The sequence below is a fragment of the Lutjanus erythropterus genome, chromosome 17, assembly GCF_056507025.1.
Source record: "Lutjanus erythropterus isolate fLutEry1 chromosome 17, fLutEry1.hap2, whole genome shotgun sequence".
In the NCBI taxonomy this organism is placed as follows: domain Eukaryota; kingdom Metazoa; phylum Chordata; class Actinopteri; order Lutjaniformes; family Lutjanidae; genus Lutjanus; species Lutjanus erythropterus.
Genome location: NC_139333.1, coordinates 31465025 through 31488917, shown reverse-complemented (window position 1 = coordinate 31488917; position 23893 = coordinate 31465025). Strand labels below are relative to the sequence as shown.

Below are 23893 nucleotides of genomic sequence, written 5' to 3'. Positions count from 1 at the left end.
TCATTGAACAAAACATGGAAGAAAACCAACACTATGGTCCTACCAGAGGTGGCAAAAGTTCGTGTGTTCTTTACTCAAGTAGAAGTACAGTTATTGCTTAAAAAAGACTGGTAAAACTAGAAGAACTGATTCAACTTCTTTACTGCAGTAAAAGTGAAAAAGTTCAGGCTCTGAAATGTTTAAAAGTAAAAAGTCGTCCTCTGAAGGACATTTCTACTGACTGTCTCTGTGCAAAGATAACTGAACCTCAACTTGTCTCCACAGTCGAGTCTCCCTCTGTCTGTTTCAGATTTGACCTTGTATACGTCTTGTTATGTCTTCTATGCCTTGTTTTGTCTTGTTACATGTTCTATATCTTTTTCATGGTTGTCGTCTTGTTACATCTTTGACATAGTTTTTGTCTTTCTGCGTCTTTTACATTGGTTTCATCTTGTTACTCTTTTGGGTGGTTTTCGTCTTGTAATGTCTTAAACAGTTTTTATCTTGTTATGTGTTGTTGCATTGTTTTTGTTTTGTTACTTGGTTTTCATCTCGTTACATTTTATTACATCTTTTACATCATTTTCATCTTGTCAGGTCCTTTACAGTTTTCTTACATGTTCTTACATCATTTTCATCTTTTTCCATCATGTTTGTCATTTTACATTTGGTTACATCTTATATCTTGTTACATCTGTTGCATTGTTTTCATCTTGTCACGTGTTTTATGTTGTTTTCGTCTTGTTACATCTTTTGTCATTTTCATCTTGTTACATTGTTCATGTTAGGTGTTGTTATGTTATTTTCATCTTGTTATGTTTGTTTACATTTTTTCTCATTACATCTTCTTACATCTTTTATGTTGTTTTCATCTCATTAGATTTTTTCCATCATTTTCTTCTTGTTAGGTCTGTGATGTGATATGCACTGATGGATACACTAAGGAATCATCTTTCACGTTATTGTATATTCATGTTGATGTTTGAAGGGCAGTGCTCAATGATGCAAAATAAGAATGATCATATTTCCCCTTAAATGCATTAAAACATGTTTTTAAAATGTAAGATGTAAAAAGTACAGTTGTAAAATGCTCCAATCTCTGGTTACTACTCTAGTTATTGCAAAGTTAATGACATCATGTGTAACTGGTATGAACTGTCTGTCAGATTTCTAGGAATGTGTTTGCCATGTCCTCCTGGGAGCTGTCTCCCTGTAACCCCTGCAAGTTAAACTGCTGTTACACAAGCAGATGAGCTCAACTCTGGAACACGTGCGTGATTAAATGAAGTTGATGGAGGAGAACAGTGACCTGGTGCTGCTCTTAAATCACAAACTGGGTGGATGTGGATGAAGACAAGGCTTCACTTCAGGGTATTCATATCTGTGTGTGTGTGTGTGTGTGTGTGTGTGTGTGTGTGTGTGTGTGTGTGTGTGTGTGTGTAAATGTGTAGGCATACTTCATCTTTGTGTTGTAGTCTATATGTTCCCTGTTACCTCTAAGTTCTCATTAGGTTCAGTGCTCAGACACGTGGCAGCCACATGATACTGAACAGTCAGAGAACCAGAGACAAACCAGGCTGCAGGTTTGTGGTCATGTGACTAAACACAAGCAATAAAACTGACATCTAGATTGTGACACTAATGTTTGACTTTAACATGACATGAAATGTAAACACATTTTGCATAACCTCTTCTCAACAAAAGAATCTGAAGTTGTCAGGCGTGAAATTTGTCTTAACAGAAGCAGCTGAACAAAAGGTAAGCCATGTATGTATCAAATGATCAACACATGCACTTGCAGCACCAACTTAGTAGAGGAAATAGTTCCAATGATAACTGTTGACAGTGAGTGTGTGAATTGTTCAGTTTTCAAACCTACAAATAAAAGTCCTGCACTCAAAGCCCTTAGAAATGCACAAGTACTATCAGTTGTCAACAACCTGGGACTCTTTTGCTCCTCTCCACTGGCTCCCTGTGACTTTGACAAGAAATAGTATGCAAATTATTTATTTTTTTGTTTTTAGAGTTACTTTTTTCTTAACTTTTATTTCTAATTGAAATGATGACATTAATGTGTAAACACAGAATAAGTGAAAACGTATATTTTGTCACTCAAATCATGTCTCCAGTTTGGCTCCCTGTACTCTTAACTTCTGCTAGTGACTAGTCTTGAGTCTCCGTAGACTTGCTGTGTTGCCAAATCCAGAAAAAGGAAAAGGAAAGGTCTCCTAGGAAAATAGATATTTTAATAGTTGCAGCTCCAGACAGATTTCTTTTTCTTTTTTGGCCAAAATGGCTGAAGGTTGAGGTTGCTCACCCCTGAGCTAAAAACAGTCACAGTGCAGTGTTAAGGTCCCTGTCAGTGTTTTCCCATTAAATCTGATGTTTTTAGATTCATATTATGTTGCATTAAAGTGTATGTTACATTTTCCTGCTGTAGATGTTTAAAGTTAATCTCATTTGAACTGCTTTCTATACTGTTGGCTGGTTTAATCTACAGCAAAGCATCATGGTCTATAGTGTGGCTGTCTTATGAGAATCACACATCTCTAAAAAGTCAGATATGCCTGTTTTCAGCTTTGTGACCGTACATCTTCCAGACGATCCAATAAGATTTTTTGAAGAGCTTATTTAGCTGAAGAAGGAGGAGCATTTTCTCAAACCATAAAAACACTTCATCCTTCAGTTCATCACACATTCAAAATGTAGTCTCTACATACATTTTTGAGATACATGGTTTTCATTGGACAGGAAGGGGATGAAAAATTGTAATCTGAAAAGTAACGAGTAGCTGTGGGATGAATGTAGTGAAGTAAAAAGTACAGTATTTCCCTGTAAGATGTAGTGGAGTCAGTATACAGTTGCTTAAAATGGAAATACTGCAGTGAAGTACAAGTACCTCAAACATGTACTTAACTGGGGCAGATCCAGAGGGGTGGCAAAAGATGCTTTGTCAGACAGTTCTGGTCAGTCTAATTACAAAAAATTTAAAAATGAGAAATTGTGTCTGGTTGGAAATTTTCAAGAGTGAAATTCTGATGTCTGAGTGCAAACGAGTGCAGCCAGAGTTGACACTTTAACAGGTTTCCATCAAGCAGCCCCACGAGCTGTCCCTGCAGCACGCAGCATTTTATCTACCACACTGTCAAACACACTGCATTCATTTAGATCGTTTTAGAAATAAAAACATCAAATTTTATACATTCTGGCCACATGTTAGGCTAAATAATGGGTTTATATTCAATGAAAAAAAAACTTGCATTTGAATAATATTTGGACAATATGTCTGAAGATCTGGAAATAAAACCATTTATTTTTATTGGCACCTATATTTCTATTTAAGGTTTTACTTCTGCCTTCATAAAATATTTTTGATTAACATATCTTCATTTGATTAAATTATTATGGAAGCCCATTTCCACCAGTGAAAGAAAACAACATGGTGTGTCATAATTAAAAGATCAAGTTCAAAATTATGTTAGATATGTTAAATTGAAATGTAAAATTAAATTAAAAAGTCATAATTATGAGATAAAACATGGACATTATAATAAAATCTCATAGTTATGACTTTTTAATTTCAATTTTAACTTTTTATCTCACACCCTCAACTTTTTATCTCATAATTTCGACTTTTAATTACATAATGATGACTTTTATCTCATAATTAAGACTGTCACATAATTATTTTTCATCATTATTATTATTGTACTTAAGTACAGTACTTGAGTAAATGTTACTTTCCACCACTGAAACCAGATTCCACTCACCTCCATTATGTTAGACTGAAAGCAGAAATCTGAGTCAGACATGAAAACTCTTGAGTGTTAATATACTGTGTTTGTGTTTTATTATTTATTATTTTATGATTTATTATGATTCCACGTGTCCACAGACAGCAGACTGTGGTGGTTTATGCCTTTTCACAGTGACTCTGCAGTCTGACCTGGAAGATCAACACGCTCTGAACATTAACTTTGGTGTCAGAGTTTAATCTCTGAGCCCAGCGGAAAACACACACACACACACACACACACACACACACACACACACACACACACACACACACACACACACACACACACAGCGCTTCCTGAGCTGCAGTCCGGATCCACCGACCGCTCAGTCTGTCGGTGTGTCAGTCTGCTGTCCAGCTGCTGGTAAGACTCTTAGTCCAACATTGAAGCACATGATCAGTGTGTGGATGCAGTGGATGCAGTGTGCTGTGTAACGTGCAGGACAAAGACCAGGAAGTTGCAGCTGAGTTTAGTTGGATCAGTCTGACGTCATGTGACTTCTTCATGTGACCTCTCCTCAGTCTCTTCTATCTGTGTTGTTTGTATCAATCCACAGCTGATCTGGGACCTGTGCGAACATGGAGATTTCATTTGCAGGCAAACGAGCTCTGGTCACGGGAGCAGGAAAAGGTAACACACAACACTTAAAATACTGTACACACAAAGGAAGTGTGAAGTGAGCGTTTACACTGACACCAGCAGGCTGCAGTGAGCATCACACCCACCTCTTCATCCACACAGGACACACAAACAAAGTCTTCAGAATACTAGGCTTATTGAGACAAACATTCATTAGAGAATTTTTAATATGCTGCAACTGTCCACAGGTTTGGGATCAGTTACAATATCTGACTTCCATACGATGAACAATATGTAAGATAAGATAAATCTTTACTAGTCCTACAACAGGGACGCTTGCAGCAGCAAACTGGATAGCAGAATAGAAAGAAGCATAAATAAAAACAATAAATAATAAATAATTAAACAAGCAATATTTACAAGAGGAGACTTAAAAAATAGGAACAACATAAACAAGAGGAAATATATAAAATAGGAATAATATATACAGTACAAATCTTTAAATGGTACAGACTGAGTTTAAAATGATGTACTAGACCAGAGCTGGTCCTGACCAGAGATATACAGAACAGACTGAGTATTTCAGTACATTCATTTCCATCTTGCATTAGTGTAGAGTTGTGGTGGACTATATCTAAGTACATTTACATCAAGTACTGCACTTATTTTGTACTTTACTTGAGTTCCATTTTATCCAACTTTATGTTTCTACACTACAACCTGGAGGCAAGTACTGAACTTTTTAGTGATGACATTAGATGGTCTTATAGACCATGATGCATTGCTGTAGATTAAACCAGCCAACAGTGGCCTATAAAGTAGTTAAAATGGACTCAACCTTAAACATCTACAACAATGAACAGCAGTAACATTAAATCAATAATATTAATCCAGAAACATCAGACATAATAACACTGACAGGAACATTTTACTGCAACATGAATACTTTTACTTTAAGTACATTTATCTGATAATATTTAAATATTTTTTTTACTTCAGTAAGGTTTTGTAAATGCAGGACTTTTACTTGTAGTGAAGTATTTTTACAGTGTGATATTAGTACTTCTGCTTCAGTAAAGGATCTGAATACTTTTTACACTCCTGGTCTCCTCAGAGGAGACACACATATCTAACATCGGACAGACAGACAGACAGACAGATGGACAGAGGGAGGAGCATCAACTTAACATTACTGTGAATTAATGATATCAAACTAGGAGAGGAGGAACACAAGTTTACCTGATTACTGTTCACCACATTCACTGTCTAGATGTTATTTTCTCTTTCGTTCTGCTTCATTCTCTCATCAAAGTTGTAAACACTGACACCTGCTTTGACATGAGGGGGAGGCAGGGCCCTTGTGTACGTCATGGGGCCCTACACAACCTGTGTAGTGTGAGTATAGGGCCGACCGGCACTGTCTAGACATCACCAATATTTATTTTGATGGAACAGTGCAGCCATGGACTTAGGTTCACACATTAATTTCACACAGTGTTAGTGCCAGATACACTGAGTGCACAGATGGTGAAGCACCTACTGCAATGCCACCACAACTGCCAGATGCAACCAGCAGAGATTTGCAAAGTTCCACCAACATTAACATGACCTGAGCTGAGACAGGCTGAGCAGTTGTTGATCACTTGCAGCCCGTAGTGAGAATATCCCCAGTTAAAACCTGAGTGCAGGAGAAACAGAGACAGAGTCAGAGACAGTCAGAGTTCATTTATTTGCCATTTACAGTAGATACTACATTAGAAATGGAGGTGCAAGAGAAAACATGAAAAAGAAACAGCTCATCACACAGACAAAAAACAAAACAGTACATGAAAAACACAGGACAAAAGGAAGAACAGAAACAAATGCAAATGCCTTGCATGAATAAGTCTGACAAACAGTCCCACTCAGAAATAAAGCACACAAATGAGGTACACTAATCAGAGCACGTGTGCATGAGTTACTTTTAAAGTTCAGTTATACAATTATAAAGTGCATATGCACAGATAGCTTTGTGTGTCCAGATTATGAAGTTTGTAAGGACATGTGACACACAAGGGACAGTTTATGCAGGTAAAAAAAAGAAAAAGTGCAAATAGTCAAAGTGCACATGTTTTACTTCCTAGATCAACTGAAGTAAACAGTGAGGGACTCCACCATCAGGACTTACAGTTATTTAATCCACATATTGCACTTGAGAAGAAACTTTCTGCAAAGTGAGTGGTGGAACATTTAATAGAACGATAGCATCTGCCTGAAGGAAGAGGAACCAAGAGACTGGCAGCAGGACGACATGAAGGCTCACTGATTATAGAAGAGGCACGGGACACGAGATGAGAACTATGAAGATCCTCGAGGGCTTGCAGGCTGACACCAGTTATCACCAGTTACACACCAGTTATTACGTACCCAACACACAATTCTGGTCAAAGATTTTAGGATAACTGAAGAGATGACCAGAGATGGGTGTAGAGAGTTTGGGAATGACATGCAGCAAAGGGCCGTAGGCAGGAGTCGAACTTATGGCCACTGCAGAGGACTCAGCCTTAGTACATGGGGCGAGTGCTCTACCAACTGAGCTAGAGGCCACCCTCCTCCTTCAGTCCACATGTTTGGCATGCTGCAGTTCATTTTTTGCTGTGTGGTTCATAAACAAACTTAGGTTTGATATCATTTTTTCCAGCTGGAGCTCAGTGACATTATGTTAGTTCTTCATGGTTGTCTGCTGTCTGATTGGTTCAAACAAAGTGGATGTGATGAATTTAGCGTCTGAGCGTAATGAACACTCAGAGATGTCCTTATCTGCCTACAACGAGTTTTTGTGTCCTGCTTATGAATGCTGGGACTAAAAGTAAAGTGTTAGAATTGAAAATGAACTGATGAAAGCTGAGGTGATATAAAGGAATGTGAATTAAAATGATGACATATGGTGTGAACTTCAGCAGGTGATGAAGGCATCCATCATCCTCTCATACCCTCACAGAGTCTTGTCAGTTGCAGCGCAGTGAGAAAATGGACTTTTAAATGCTTTGTTCCTGCAGTTTAGTCTGGTAAAGCCTGAGTCATGTGTGGAATGTGTGTGTGAGTGTGTGTGTGTGTCAGCTCTGGTGTCACACTCCGCTCCGCTCTGTAATAAGTCTTTGTGTTTATGGATGTTTGCTGTCTCAGGGATCGGCAGGGCCACGGCTCTGGCTCTGGCACGCTGCGGGGCAAAGGTCACGGCGGTCACACGCACGCAGGCTGACCTGAACAGTCTGGTGCAGGAGGTACACACACCCCCAACACACACACACACACACACACTGTCACCAATCTGAGGGGCCCCTGTCCCCGACCTCTGACCCCTCCACACCCTCCACTGTTTCATCTGTCCCATTGTGCTTCCATTCCATCTCTCCACTCATTATCATCCAAGGTTTCTACTTTACTCTCCACCCCACTGCTCTTCATCTATTGTCCTCTTCATCTTCATCACTGGCTGAGATATGAGCAGCAGCTCTGCTCTGTCTCATGGAGTTGGTGTTGTGAGTGAATATGATGCCAGAGGTGTGAAGTAACTAAGTACAAATACTTTGTTACTGTACTGTTAATCTACAGTCATAGATTTTTCAGGTATCTGTACTTTACTTGAGTATTTATTTTTCTGTCAACTTTTTATTTTTACTCCCTACATTTGAAAACAAATCTCTGTACTTTCTACTCCTCACATTTTCAAAGCTGGTACATTACTTCAGTTTTAATGCATTTGAGTGGAAGTATAGATAATTTTTATTTTCCAGCAATGTGTGCCACCTTCCCAGCATCAAGACAGATTTAAGTGGATGGGACAATAGCATAGAAAAGATGAATTCTTGGTGTATCCATCAGTGTGTATCATATCAATTAAGCAGATGTAACAAGAGGAAAACAACATGAAACAAGCAAGACAATAACATGAAAAAGACCTAACTAAACAAAAAATGATGTAAAAAACATAACAAGATGAGACACAACGTAAAAGAAATAACAAGACTAAAAATATATAACTAGACAAAAAGAATGATAAAAGACAGAAGACAAAAAACAATGTAAAAGACAAGCACTTTTAGTGGATATACAGGCACTTTTGCCCCAATAATCATATTGCAACCACTGCAGTCTGTTTTGCAGCTGCCAGCTGAGGTGACCTCATTTATTTTAGTTTTGCAAAACTGACGATAAATCACAAAAATGGCAAAGATAACAAATAATATACAGAGAAGCAAATAATACCTAAGCAAGTTTAAAATATCAATAAATTTTCACAAAGTTATTGAGAACACAAAGTTCACAGTGTGATAGCAATAATAATAATAATAATAATAATAATAATAATAATAATAATAATAATAATAATAATAATAACAATAATAATAATAATATACATTTGCAAGCAGAAAATGTGAGTATGTGACAAAAAGGAATTAAATGGTTTTCAAGAATCTTTTGTAACATTTTATAGAGGAACAGCTTTTTGCCAAAGGATGTTTTTCCATAATTTGGTACTCATAAATCTTACTGAAAATTGACGTCTGCAAGTGAGAAATTTAGTAAGAATGGACCTGAGAATTTGCTTTAAAACCTCTGAAAACTTGGCTTGAAAGAGTGAAAATGCATATATGATATCAAAGTTTAGTAAGCAACGACAAAGATCTGAGTGAAACTATTAAACTATTAAAACACCTGGTTCACAAACAGCTCATTTTGCTGTTTAGACAATTTTTCAGGAGTGTGTGGGCGTGTCAGCTCAGCTTTGATTGACAGCTGCCTCAATGTCCTGCTGTGGACCACCGTGGACACGGTCAACACCTAAACAAAGTCCCCCCCCCCCACCAAAATCACTGTGCTGCTCTTTTCACAACCACTAGACCAAACCATTATTGATTTGAGCCAGGTTAAATCACTGCAGCAGCAGGAGAAGAGAAGTTTTGTTGCACCCACATAGCAACTGACAGTGATTTTTTGTGATTGGTTTGTGCAATTAATTGCAGAATTTTCATAATAAATCTCTGAACACAAACACGCCCAATTCAAATCCAATACAGGAAAGTGTAGAAAAACTTAGTTTGACATTATTTCAAATCTGGATTAAATCAGACTTCTTTTTATATGCATACTATGATGCTACTATGAGCCTAAATTACATGGTTAGAAGACTGTAGTGGATTTGGATTTACAGAGGCTGTTCAGGAATATCCCTTGCACTTGAAAGCATCTCGTAAATAAAAACACATCTTTGAAAGAGATTAAAAGATAGGGACAGGGATTGTAATTGTGTTTTACCACAAACTGTGTCCACTGTAGAAGAGATCAATGTTATCAAAGCCTTTAATATAAATGAATCACATTTAGACATCTTCTGTTACCTTAACTGACCTGTCTGTTCCTCTCACAGTGTGCGTCCATCTCCCCGGTGTGTGTGGACCTGGCAGACTGGGGGGCCACGGAGGTGGCCCTGCAGGACGTGGGCCCCATCGATCTGCTGGTGAACAACGCTGCCTGTGCCAACCTGCAGCCATTTCTGGAGGTCACACCTGACCAGTTTGACCAGTAAGACAAGAATACAGGAAACTTTCATGATCTCAAACTGTGAAACTGCAGCAGCCAGTTGTCACAGAATACAGCCTGATCAGACTGTACTGTTCCATCATGTGTTCTCCTGTTCTGTTTTATCTGCAGGTCATTCAATGTGAACGTGAAAGCTGTGCTGCATGTCTCTCAGGTACAGTACACCCACCGCCACCCACCACCAACACAACACAACACAGACCCGTTTCTGTTGTTTTTAACAGGGACAGGACATTTTTAAGGGGAACAATATGTCACATAGAAGTGATAAACATGATCTGAAAGCTGGAGCCTTGGATGGTGAGCACCTCTGTTCTGTGGATTGCTCAGAAATCGAACTTCTTAAGAAATCCAAGTGGAAGACTGAAATTTCATACTGAAATTGATGATGCCAAAATTTCCCATTGCTGCTCACATTTAAAGCCTGATTTGTGCATGTCTTCATGTCTGATGTCCACATATGAAGGATTAAGTGCTGTCCACAACCAACAAGCAACTCTTTTTTTAAAATATATTTTATTTAGATTATACATTATATACAGTTAACACTTTCCACAATAACAAAACAAAGACACACAATCTTAATAATAAAACAAAACAAAAATCAAAGATGAAACAGAAGACAATATAAAACAACACATCTGCTCCACATACTTACAAGCTCAGCATCTGTATATACATCTGTATGTTCCTGTCTGATCAACTCACTCACTTCATAAACTCACATCTCCAACGAAATGATCCTTTAGATTGTGACCAATAGTTGTGTTCTATGTGGTGCTATTGTTATTTATCCTTCAGTGTTACAAGAACACCGAAAATGAAAAAGATAAGTTAATGAAATAAAACAAAACAAAACCTCAAATCAGGTTCAGTACGGAGACCACTCTTTTATCTTCTTCTCTTTATGCACACTTTTAAAGACCCCCTCCAGTGAAAATTCTGTTTTTAACCTTGTGAACATGTCCATGTGGTGGTTTCATGTGTTCTAAGACATATCAGGAGTGAAATGAGCAGTAAACACCATGACTGAGCAGGTCTTGCTTTGAAACGGTGAGTGAATGAGCAAGGGCAGTCTCAAAAAAACACATTCAATCAGGGTGAGTATATGATGTCATAACTCTAAGGAACAAATCACCTTAATGAAGGGGGTGGCGCTGTATGAATCATCAGCAGTGATGCTAGCGGTGTAGCTAGTGCCTGCGATTAGCTCACGAAACAGAGGAGAAGCCAGGTGCTGCTATTTGGGGGTGGGGGGTGTGAGGAGAGGATGGGAACTATTTGCATATTCATAAACCACTGAATGCTGAATGAAGTCAACGTGTGGAGCTATGTGTAAGTCATTTTAACAAGGTATTTGAATTTATTTTGCAAAAATAACAACAATAACAAAAAATATATATTATTTTGTTTTACATTAATGATAATCAACGCCATCATTTATATAGATTATTGCCAATTTATGTTGCCTTGTATACAAGTATACAAACATAATGATGTGGATTTAAATTATTATAATCAGAATCTAAATAGTGCTGTCTGTCAGTGTATTGTTAAGAAACACCTTTAAATCACCACTTGGAGCTTTTTGGACTTTTTGAATGTGATAGAGGAGACTTGTATGAGTAATAAACATTACTCAGATTTTCTCTTGTAATTTGTGTGAGGGTCACTTCTTTTTTCTCACAAAATGCCTGTAGTAAAAAATATTTATTTTGATATTAAGATCATTTTCAAAATGTTTCCCTTTACACAATTCCTTCTTTCACATTGAGGATTCACGTTTATGCTGCAATTTGTGTGAGGTTGACCCACAGTTTTTGGGTAAAATGTCTGAACTATATACCAAAGAAAACCATCCATCCTCTGAATGTGCCAGGTTTTTGTGTCAGGGAAAATCTGGGCAAGAAAACCTCAATCTCTCCTGGAACGGACGAGCAGGATATCTGAGGGAGGTTAAATTCAAATAATCCCTCTGTTGAATTTCTGTCTCTGTGGACAGATCGTGGCTTGTGGAATGAAGGCCAGAGGATCAGGAGGTTCCATCGTCAACGTGTCCAGCCAGGCCTCACAGTGTGCCCTCAGAGACCACGCTGTCTACTGTGAGTAACACAGCAACAAGGTGTTCAGTACAAACAAATCCTGAACAGAATCTTCTGAGGAAACATTATGGTGTGATAACTCAGCTGCAGACAGGTCACTGACTATTAATCTTACAAACACTTCTAAACACCGGGGTTTTCTATATCTGGCTTTTTGTACATTGGGCCTCAGTCATCAAACAATCTTAAGAAGAAATTTCTTCTTAAAACCCAGAAAACACAGGAAGGTTCTGGCTTTCACCAATGTTTTCTTATGTATTATGCACTGTTTAATACATTGATTCACCCTGGGGTTCGGGCCCCTCTCAGGGGGACGCCCGAAATCACAGGGGGTCCCCAAGACTTTTTCAGCTCTGAGGTCCTCTAAATCAGATCTGGACATGTCACACTAAAATCACAATTTCAATTTCATCTCAATTTAAGCACTTTTCAAGCATTTTCAACTTTTCCTGCACTTCTAGCTGACATATTTAAATCTAAAATGATTATTCCTCCTCTTCATCACATTAAATCAGATGTTTTTGTTTTATTATCAACTAAAATGATGTTTTATGATAAAATTCTACAGACGGGTGACAAATTCAAAGAAAACAAAGTTTCATGTTTCAAAATGTGTCACCTGTCTGTAAGTAGACTTGGCTTCCTGTTAGGGTTGTGAATGTAGTGCATTGTCCTTAACAAAATGTTGAAAATGCTAACAATTAATTAATTGATTAATCATTAATAATTAATAAGACATAAAACACATTTTTTCTATTTTTTTCCTCATTTACATTTTTTTCTTATTGTTTCTCTTTTTTCTTATTTAAAGTTTAATTTTAAGTGTCATTATGCAATGAATGACTCTGACAAACAAAACAATGTCAAATGAGGCACTAGACTAATGATTAATTATCAATCAATACATGTTTACTTTAAATTCTTATTTGGTAATTCATTGATTAATGATTAATCATTAACTTCCTGTCAATCTGTCTCAGCAAATATCTAACTTATTTCATTTCTTTATCACAAAAGTTAACTAACTCATTTAGTCAGGCAGCAATTTATTATGAAAGTAATGTGATTACAATTTCAAGCAGTTTCAAGAACTTTATCTAAAATCCAAGCACTTTTCAAACCTTGAACACATTAAAATTCAAGTGTTTTCAAGGATTTCCTGTACGAACTTGCAACTTATATAAAAGTTTGAATACAAAAGTATTTAAAAAGACACGTTTCTTTGTCCTCAGTTAAAAATAGTGTCTGCTTAATGAGCCACAACTCTGTGAAAATAAATCATTATTGATCTTTTGGTAAGAATGAGTGTGTAAAAGAAAAAATGTTGAGCTTCTACTAGAACAGAGACATTTAGCAAAGCTTAAGCTTCTAAGAATGGAAATTATTTAAATGATGTTTATTTTGGACAGTAAATACTTGTAAAGAATCACTTCTTCTTTTAGTGTATGCACACATGTGTTCAGACTGGGGGTTCAGCTTTCCTTAGATACAAGTAGGGGGGTCCAAGGAAAACAGGAGGGGAACCACTGGTTTAATATTATAAGATATATACTATAAAAGTATTTTTATCATTTCTAATATTATTTTCATTATTTCACAAAGCATTATGGTCTTTTAAAACAAATAATGAATTTGACTTTACAGTGTGATTATTTATAGCCTGAAAACAATCTCATCACTTAAAAGTGCACATCTTTATTTTTACATGTTTTTTTTTTAATATGTATTAATTTCTGTGTTTTAAAATATGCAGTGTTTGCTGATGTTAGATACATGGACATGTTGCAGAAAAGAACACTTATTCACTAAAATAATTTTTACACACTGGTGTTTAAATGTGTTTTACAGATACAGATTTAGAAAAATGTACGGTCAAACTATTAATTCTGAAAGAAAACAAACAAAAACAAACTTACCCTGTGATTCTGAGATGTCAGAGGAGTTAGATTTTCATTTCTGAATTCTTGACTTCTCTCTCAACTTTTCTGATGGAAATGTTGGTGAATGAGACTCATCATTATATGTATTTACTTTTTATGTTTGCATTTACTGCCATAATTAAATGACAGTTGTTTAGCCTTTTGTCTTCGATAACTGACACAGAAGAGTTGTGTTGTGTTTCAGTGTTGTCCAGCAGGAGGCAGCGTACACCCACAGTACATACAAAGCACAGTCATTAGTTTTGATGAGATTTAGTTTTAAGAGGAGGATACATCATCAGTGCTCAGATATCACAGCATCAGGGACGATACCACAGCCCGGGTTTATTGACACTGACAGAGTTGATGACAGAGATTCAAAGAGTTTCCTGAGGGCCAGCTGGCTGGAAAGACATTTAGTTCTCAGTCACCATTTTTACCATCATAGTAAAAATACTTTAATGCAAATTACTGTACTAACTACTACAGACCCACAGTGAGGAGTTAGCAGGGCCCAGGCTCTCATACTGTAGCTGTGGTGACAGTAACATTCCTGTTGTTGTTCAGGTGCCACTAAAGGAGCCCTGGACATGCTGACTAAAGTGATGGCTCTGGAGCTGGGACCCCACCAGGTACCCTCACCATTACACTGCACACAAACTGCCCTTCATCATTTAGACCATGTTTTGACTTGTTGGATTTGACAGTCGCCCACATCCAGTGGTGGACAAAGTAGTCAACCCCAGTACTTGAGTCAAAGTACAGATACTCCTGGTCAAATATTACTCAAGTACTCGAGTACTTGCTTTTTAAGAATACTTAAGTATCCAAAAGTACAAATTACAAAGTACATTTTCTAATATCAATACATGCTGTATTGTTTTCATGATGCATTTACAGAAGCTTGTAACTCTCTGAAATCACCTAATGATGCACTGACCTGCTTGTAGAACCACTCTGCTACACAAAGCCTGTAAAAACACCTATAACAACTTCGGCATAGAAATACAATCAAATACAAAAAGGACAGCTGTTGTCTCCCCAATAAAAACAAACAAATAAAAACAAAAAACAAAAAAACATCAGGGCTTTTTCTTCTCCCCACACATTTATTACAGGGAGTTGCAAAGTTTACTGTACAGTCTGTTACCACGAACAAACTACATCTCTGCTTTCAAGAACTCACCGTTCTGTTGAACCACTTGGCTACACAGGAACCTGAACACAGCATGTGGCCAGCTGCATTTTAGACAAGAAAAAACAGCAACAGCTGACTTCAAAGCTAAAGACTAAAAGTAGACTAAAAGTAACGAGTAACAACAACCATCCTAGAAATGTAGTGGGGTGAAAGTCATAAGTTTCCAAAAAATATATTCTCAATGGTGACCAGTTCTCAAATGTAAAAAAAAACCCAACAGAATAAAAACATAAAATGCCTCCATACTGCTCGTCTGGTGTAATCCAAGTCTCCTAAAGCCCCATTATGAGAAGTCGACCCAAAAAATTCACCATGTTTTTATCCTGAATCTTCACTGTAGATCTTTGCTTGGAGCCACGTTCACATGCACACTGAACTGTGTGTGTGTGTTGTGACACTGTGCAAACGACATGTCAGGGCTTTAGGAGACTTGGATTATGCCAGACGAATAGTATGGAGGTATGGTTGTTTTTTTCCATTTGAAAACTGCTAACCATTTACTTCCACTGTTTGGGAGATTCTGCAACACTATTTTCCTGTAAACCTGACAATCAGGGTGAATAGATAATGACTGAATTTTCATTTTTGGGTGAACCATCTTTGTAACGATGGAACAGTTTGAACTGATGTGCCTGTGCTTGTGTTGTGTTGTGTTGTGTTGTGTTGTGTTGTGTTGTGCTGTGATCAGATCCGTGTCAACAGTGTGAACCCCACAGTGGTGATGACAGAGATGGGTCGCCTGGGCTGGAGCAACCCTGAAAAAGCCAAGACCATGACATCCCGCATCCCCCTCGGCCGCTTTGCAGGTTGTACACCCACCCACACACACACACACACACACACAGTTGAACTCATCAGTACATACAGCCAGAGACAGTGGAACACGTTCTCTTTGGATTCTGTCGTTCTGTAACATACAACTTCATGTCAATGTTTGGTACAAATATCTTTCTTTCCAGCTTAAACACAGGTAGTAATCATTTATCTATAGCTGCTTGACCCTGTCCCAGCATGCATTGGGTGACAGGCAAGTCAGTAGTCCATCTGGTTATCAGCTGCACGTCTTCAAGGCACTGTTCAACGTATTGGAAATAGAATAATTAGCTTTCTTTTCCAGAGTGAGATGAGAAAACTGATATTAAACTCTGAGTACAGTTTGTAGGATTTGACATGGAACTACTCCCAGCTACATTTACTGCTATTTTAAGAAGGTGTGGGAAGCCCAAAGCCAGAACACCAGAGCCAGTACAGGAAATCTTTCTAGATTTAAGTGTTAGATTGGAAAGTTCATGTGGTTTCACTTTGTTCTTATTTTCCAAATCATCTTAGAGTTGTCCAAAAGATCAGTCTCTGTCTTGATAAAGGTTAGTGGTAATAAATGGTAATGGTAATAAACCAACCAAACCTTCCAATCCAACAAACAGACAGTGCTTCTGTATTTTTGAACACATGATATCTGTTTGTTAAATAGCTCCATGTATTTTTAACTTGGCAGAGCTGGACCAGCTGTTTCCCCCTCACTCCAGTCTTTTTACAAATCAACTACAGAAGCTGAGACCAGCTGTACATGCAAAAATTTATTAATACTATTGTTTTCTTAAGATATTAATGGCATTATCTCAAGAAAAAGAGCTTTGTTATCTCGAGATAAGAAAATGATTAACCTGTTATCATAAGAAAACAAGCTTTGTTGTCCTGAAATAAGGAGATAATCAGCCTGTTATCAGGACAAAACTAGCTTTCTTATCACAAGATTAGGAGATAATCAAACCATTATCACGAGAAAATGAGCTTTGCTGTCCTGAAATAGGAGACAATTAATACGTTATCACGAGAAAACAAGTTTTGTTATCCTGCAACAGGGAGATGATCAACCTGTTATCACAACAAAAGTAGCTTTCTTGTCACAATTAGGAGATAATATCCCCAATATCCTGAGAAAACGAACTTTCTTATTGTGAGATTAGGAGACAATTAGCCCATTATCACGAGACAACAAACTTTCTTATAGCAATATTTAGAGAAATTGTGCTTTGTTATCCTGAAATAAGGAGAAAATCAACACGTTATCTAAAAAACATTAGCTCTCTCATCAAGAGATTAGGAGACAATCAGCCCGTTATCACAAGAAAACTAGCTTTGTTATCATGAGACTAGGTGATAATCAACCTGTTATCACAAGAATATAGTCTTAGTTATCCTGAAATCAGGAGATAATAAATCAGTTATCACAAGAAAATGAGCTTTGCTATTTCAAGTTTCAAAAGGCAATTAACCCATTATTGAGAAGAAAATTAGCTTTGTTACCACGAGATAAGAAGATAATCAACCTGCAGTCATGAGAAAACAAGCTTTGTCATGACGAGATAACAAAACGTCTGGAATTTCAGAGGTGTGAGGTATGTTTCTGTCTGTGAGCTCACTGAGGAAAGTCTGCTCATTCAAAAGTGTTTAAGTTTCTTTTGACAGCAATGCTAGAGCTTGATGAACCTGTTATCACAAGACAGTGACCTCCGTCATCTCAAAATACAAAACAATCCATTTGTGATTTCAAGATAACTGCAAAAGTATTCTGGGCTTCTGTACTAACCACATCCTGACTCCAGCTCTGGTATTAACACACAAACGTGATTTGTTTCCCCTGTCTCATCTCACTCTCATAAAGAATGAAGTGATGAACTACTTCTTAAAGTTTGGGTGGTCCTTTTCTTTAAAAACAAAGTCACGTGGAGGGTTTGCTCTGAGCGCCCAGCCTCCTCACAGACTTCACACCAGGCTGCTGAGAAGGAGGCTGGAGGCTGATTCACATTCAGGAATGTGGATTCCATCCTGGTGGTGGAACAATGGAGCAGCTGAGCTCTTCAGCCTCGCCTGTCCATTCAGTCCAACTGTGTCTTGAGGTCTTAAACGGAGTTCATTATGTCCTCTTATAGCTGGAGCTACAGCTTCACATTCTCTGTGATAGAGTCCAGCATGTTGGTCAGTGTTTGACTCCACCAACACACTGCCTGGTCAACAAATCTGGTTTTCATCCACAGTCACGATGTCGAGGTGCAGACAAAGAGTGCAAACAAATTCTAGTCCTGTTGTCAGACTGAGTGTAAACTAAAACTAAACACACACACTTATACTGATAACTGTGTTCATCTGACTGTTAACCAGGGTCTAGAGGGTTACTTCAAAAATGTATTCAGATACAGTTACTAAATAAAAATGTAGTCAGTAATGTAATCCAAATATCACAATATTAAAGCAAAGTAACTTGATTACTCTCCGTTACTTTTGGATTACCTCAATATGAAACATAGTGAAATTGTGTAGCCTAATATAGTGTTTTTAGGACTGCAACTAACAAGTATTTTCATTTTCTCAATTAATCGATTTGTTGTTTGGTCCATCAAATGTCAGAAAATGGTGAGAAAAGTTGATCAAAGTCCAATAAGACGTCCTCAAATGTCTTGTTTTGTCCACAACTCAAAAATATTGAACAAAGTAAAGAAACTGAAACAGAAAATATTCACATTTAAGAAGCTGAAATCAGAGATTTTAACCTTTTTTTTTAAATTAAAAAATTACTCAAAACAATTAATCAGTTAATTAATCCTGTCACAAACTTGTCATGTGCTCATCTCCACGTGTTTGGACTCAGTCTTTTTATCAATATAAATGCTGATTAATTTAATAGTTGAATAATAATAGATTAATTGTTGCAGCTCCAAGTGTTTTATGTTCATTGTTAAGTTTATTACTTTGTCCAGTTTGGTTGTGCTCAATTTATTGATTGATTGTGTGTGACTGTGTGCACTGCGCGTGGTAATATATCATTCTTTATTTTAAAGTTGTACTCCTACTAATAATCCACTTTTTACTAAATATATTTCTAATCTGATTACATCTTTTATATATATAGCTTTAATGAAATACAGTTATCTTTCTTTGCATCCAGTTTACATAAACCTGTTACATGTAATCTGTTACTCCCCAAGCCTGGTGTTAACTGAGCTCCCTGTGTGTGTGTGTGTGTGTGTGTGTGTGTGTGTGTGTGTGTGTGTGTGTGTGTGTGTGTGTGTGTGTGTGTGCGTGTGCAGAGGTGGAGGACGTGGTGAACAGTATTCTCTTCCTGCTGAGTGATAAGAGCAACATGACTAATGGAGTGACTCTGCCGGTGGACGGAGGCTTCCTGGCCTGCTGATCAACACGAGCTTCATCTCAGAGGAAGAGGAACAAACATGTCCTGTCTTATCAATTATTGTACAAATACAGGTCAGTTTCATTCAGGCATTAAAGTCAAGCTCAAACTTTACTTTTGTTATTTGTCTTTATTTATGTATAACACTGGAGTATGTTTCTTTTTCCCTCTACTTGCATTTATGTCATTGATTTTGAGTGGTATTGGTAATTATTGATAGTCATTTTACTCTTACCTGTAATATTATTTATCCATCTAGATTGTTTCAGTGTGAGTTGCTAACAACCAATTATGTTAGGTTAATTGATATCATATATTCTGTTACAATTTATCAGTTTTATCTTCAGTAGTTGTTTTTATCTAAGGAACAGTCTAAATCAGAGAGGAAAAAGAAAAGCAGCAAATCCTCTCTTTGGAAAAGATGAAACCAGAGAATGTTTGTTCATTTTGCTTGAAATAATTACTTACAACATTTAGTCATTATCAAAATATGCATCAGTTAATTCTGATTGGTTGAGGCGGATGACGCCCACCCTGAGCCTGGTTCTGCTCGAGGTTCCTGCCTTGTATTGGAACCTGCTAGCTTAAACCATAATCTACCACTTTCACTGAAGAGACTGTGTCCCATGGACATGTGCTTCATGTCTGACTGAAGGTCAGAAGATAAGTACCATATTCATCTGTGTTAGTTTGGAGAGACAGATTATTAATTATAATTATATATAATTAGAATTTTTGCTGATTAAAAAATACTACTTTTATGTAAAACCACTTTTAAGTATGTATTAAAACATCTCTCACGTTTTGATATTTAAAAAATCCCATAATTTTGGACAAATAGAGTCTCACTATTTTGAAACTTTTAACCTTCAGTACTCATGTAACTTTCTTATCTTATCTTATCTTACCTTATCTTATATTATATTATATTATATTATATTATATTATATTATATTATATTACAGTCTACTTGCCAATATCTTGAAGCCAGAAATATTGAATACCCCAAAGGTTTGTGGGTCTTCATAAACATTCTATAATTTATGACCAAGTTAGTTATTTCTGTTATTTCAATAGTTATCAAGTTATCTGTGCAATTTAATCAACTCAGTGTCTTCTCCTCTAAACTAACCTGAACTTTATCAGATTCAGCCCACTTAGAGCTGGAATGTGGGGCTTTCCAGTTTAAACAGCCATTCTGAATTTTAAAAAAGTCAGACAGCATCCTCAATAAGTCCCCAAAAACAAAATCAGCCCAAGACCAGCCAAGCGGTTGCTGAAACGTTGTCCCTATAGGTCATAAACCTAATTAATGTTAATTAATCAAATTGCCCAACATATGCATGTTAGCATCTAGCAGTTGCATATTGCTGGAGACCCATATTTACATGTCTGACATAAAACTGTGGGGTGCTCAACATTTCTAGGTTGACAACAGGACAAATAGATTTTCATGTACGTCTGTTTCATTTATTTTATATAAGGCTATTTCTTTTAAGTCCCAGCAGTGAAATTTTGGATTTATGTTAAGTTTTATGTTAAGTTTCTTACATGGTGCTTGATAAATTGTATACACATCATTAAACCAAAAAATAATTACCAAATAATGTCATGTAATAACATTTATGAAGCATTTTATGGGTCAAAACACCACTTGTGTTCATGTCCTACAGCTGTGGTCTCAATGTTCAGATACATGAAATGAGTTAATAAAAATAAATTGAGATTAATTTAAATGAAATTGTTCTATATAAATATTACTTTACACTATGCTAAAAATATTTTTGTTTGTTTGTTTATCGATCATTTATATGATTTTTTCAATCTAAAGGCACCTGTCCCACACTTTTATGTCCTCACTGCAATGCTGAATAAAGTCCATTAAAATTAAAATTCATGGAGGTTGATTTTTACTCATGTTTGAGAGTCAAAAGTGCCCGTGGTTCAAGAAACACCCAGAACTTTCTTTTAATATTTCCATCTTATGTTCTCCATGTGCACAGTATTTGTTAAATCTGATTTCCATGTGCTGTTATTCTTTATCCTATGTATTATCATGCTGTTATTAATAGTAAGAAAGACAGAAACAAAGAAAGACAGGGGTCTGAGTGAAGAACAAATGACAGTACACAGAGTACCTTACATATACATTTGTATTTAGTATACAAAAAATTGAAATATTTCACCACACAGACATGTGAAGTAATAAAAAATAAGACAAACAGTTGGAACAAGTATACAAGTCATCTTACATTACATACGTACATGGCCAATGCATTTCATCATACAACCTCTCCTAAGAATTACAGTGGGTCAAAGAACCAGAGAACTTCCATGCAATAGTAGATTAGAATTTTTCGCTGCGTTTCTCAGCTACATCTCGACACCTTAGCTAGGCAGGACCACACGACATGATTCAACCACACAGTTTGCTATGCCAACCAAAGACAGCGTGACAGAGTTGGACTGCGGTGCTGCGTCTCACCACGCGGGGGGAGACAGACACACCACAGACCTTTGCAACCATACAGAAATGCATTTCATAAAGGTGCAATCTGCACTGTTTGCCACGACGACAAACTCCACAAAGATTGGCCCCTTTATTGTACACTGTTAGCAACACTTCTAACTTCAACATGAGCGACTATAATCCCTTTAGTTTGAATTGTTTTAGAGCTAAATATTCAGGTACATGTAGATATATTCATAACGCATTCCTTTTCTAAGGATTATTCTGTACATCACTAGATGTCATTAATATCCATTTTTTCTTTCTTTATGTTCACAGATTGTTGAAAAGTCTTGTGTATTACTACAATACAATATGAAATAGTACCAAAAACTGGACACTAAAAAACTTGGCTTAAAACAATACTGTCTTTTCTGCACTACCCCAAACTGTCCAACAAAGCTGTCTCACTGATACCAACACGTGCTCGTCCACACACATGCGCACGCACACACACACCAGCGTTCATATACACGCCTGTGACACACACACTCCCGCTCACACACACTCGCACACAGAGACAAGGTCTAAACAATGGGATAAATTAAGACAGAATATTTTAAGACCCATGCAAGCTCCTCCACCCCCAGAGGCAGAACTCAGGCAGCAAGGTTGTACAGCCCCCACGTTTGGCATGCTCGTCTGTCACATGTTCACAGTTAGATGAAGTTACCCACAGACACCTGACTAAGATCACATGTCTGTTGAAAGTTAGAACACAATTGTGATCGTTTTTGTTTTTTGTTTTTTTTTAACCATAAAAGGACCAAGAACCTCAGGTGATGTGGCAAAATGATCTGAACTGAAGGCGTTCTCTTTTTCCAGAGTCGACCACACCTCATGGGCTTCATCAGTGAAGAAGACCTGCAGAGGTCTTCATCATGTCACCACATGCTCTTTAGGGCTGGGTATCAGTACTCAGTACCTTTAAGTATCAATTGAAATAACCCAGTACCAAGTAGTATTGAAACTTCTCTAGTCAAACGATACCTCCAGCAGAGAGGTATCCCAGATCTAGAAAGAAAATGACAATTTAAATGGTTTTGCTGACAGTCAATCACTGCAAGTGTTCTTCGTGAGGAAGAACCTTTGAAAAAAGGTATCAAATGAAGTACTCCATGAAGTATCAGTATCACTTTAAGGTTACTGGTATTGTCATTTAACGGAACCCTTGACAAACCCTTATATCAGAGGCAAATGGTACTGGGTAGAACCTCAGCCATTCAGGAAAAACTCTTTTGGAACTCTCATTTCTGAGTATTCATTGATGAAGACCATGAAATACAGTTGAAAGCACCAAAAAAGAAGCTAGTAGGTTAAACTTAAAAGATTTTTCTCCTTTTTTTAAAATTCATTGTTAGGTTACAGCACCGATGTTCTCCCTTCAGTTCTATTAAAGGTCCAGAAAGAGATTCTGGAGAAACATAGTCGATTGTTGAGTCACCAACCCAAAGTGTAGGTTTACGAGAACCTGGGAATGAGACTCAACAACTGACAGTGTTTCTCCAGAATCGCTTACTGTAGAGGGTTTATATGTAGCAAAGTCATCATGCAGAAAGTCTGGTCACGTAGGAGAACATTTGTAGAAGGTCTCAGGAAAATACCATTTTGATGCTAAAACATATATGATCTCTGACCAAAATTTGAATGTTTGGATTTGAACACATAAGGAACACTACTGGGAAACTACAGGATGATATAAAAAATAATGGACCTGCCTTTTAAGTTCAGACTATTTTGTCAAACTACCATTGTCAGGTTGAGTTGGAAGATGAATTATTGACCTTGTAAATAGCAGTTTTCAGCCCCACCTCTGGCTGAACGCTCAGGTGAAACAAGTGAGCTGACCTGATAACTGAGAGGAGGATTTTTAGTGAAACAACTTTTCACAAGGTGAAGAATTAGCCTTCACATTCAAAATGTTTTAGAATTGGCTCAACGAACTTCTGACTGCTATTTCAATTTTATGCTCAAACTCTGTAGAGGAACATGATCATAATTTTGCCAATCAATCCTCTCAGTATCAATAACATTGTAC

General features: G+C 37.1%; 1 protein-coding gene across 3 annotated transcripts; it reads left to right on the top strand.

Annotated features, from left to right (window-relative positions):
• The first annotated feature begins 1660 nt into the window (after window positions 1–1660).
• Window positions 1661–19460, top strand: dcxr (dicarbonyl/L-xylulose reductase). Of its 3 annotated transcripts, none has more exons than XM_084740929.1 (9): window positions 1661–1737; window positions 4333–4406; window positions 7521–7618; window positions 9766–9920; window positions 10050–10092; window positions 11941–12040; window positions 14527–14591; window positions 15846–15963; window positions 19246–19460. In XM_084740929.1, exons 2-9 carry the CDS (start codon window positions 4355–4357, stop codon window positions 19347–19349), a joined length of 735 nt encoding a protein of 244 aa, XP_084597055.1. In that variant the 5' UTR covers window positions 1661–1737; window positions 4333–4354; the 3' UTR covers window positions 19350–19460. The 3 variants fall into 3 exon arrangements, with proteins under 3 accessions (XP_084597055.1, XP_084597053.1, XP_084597054.1); XM_084740927.1 differs by lacking the exon at window positions 1661–1737 and adding an exon at window positions 3997–4139; XM_084740928.1 differs by lacking the exon at window positions 1661–1737 and adding an exon at window positions 4045–4128.
• Window positions 19461–23893: the final 4433 nt, after the last annotated feature.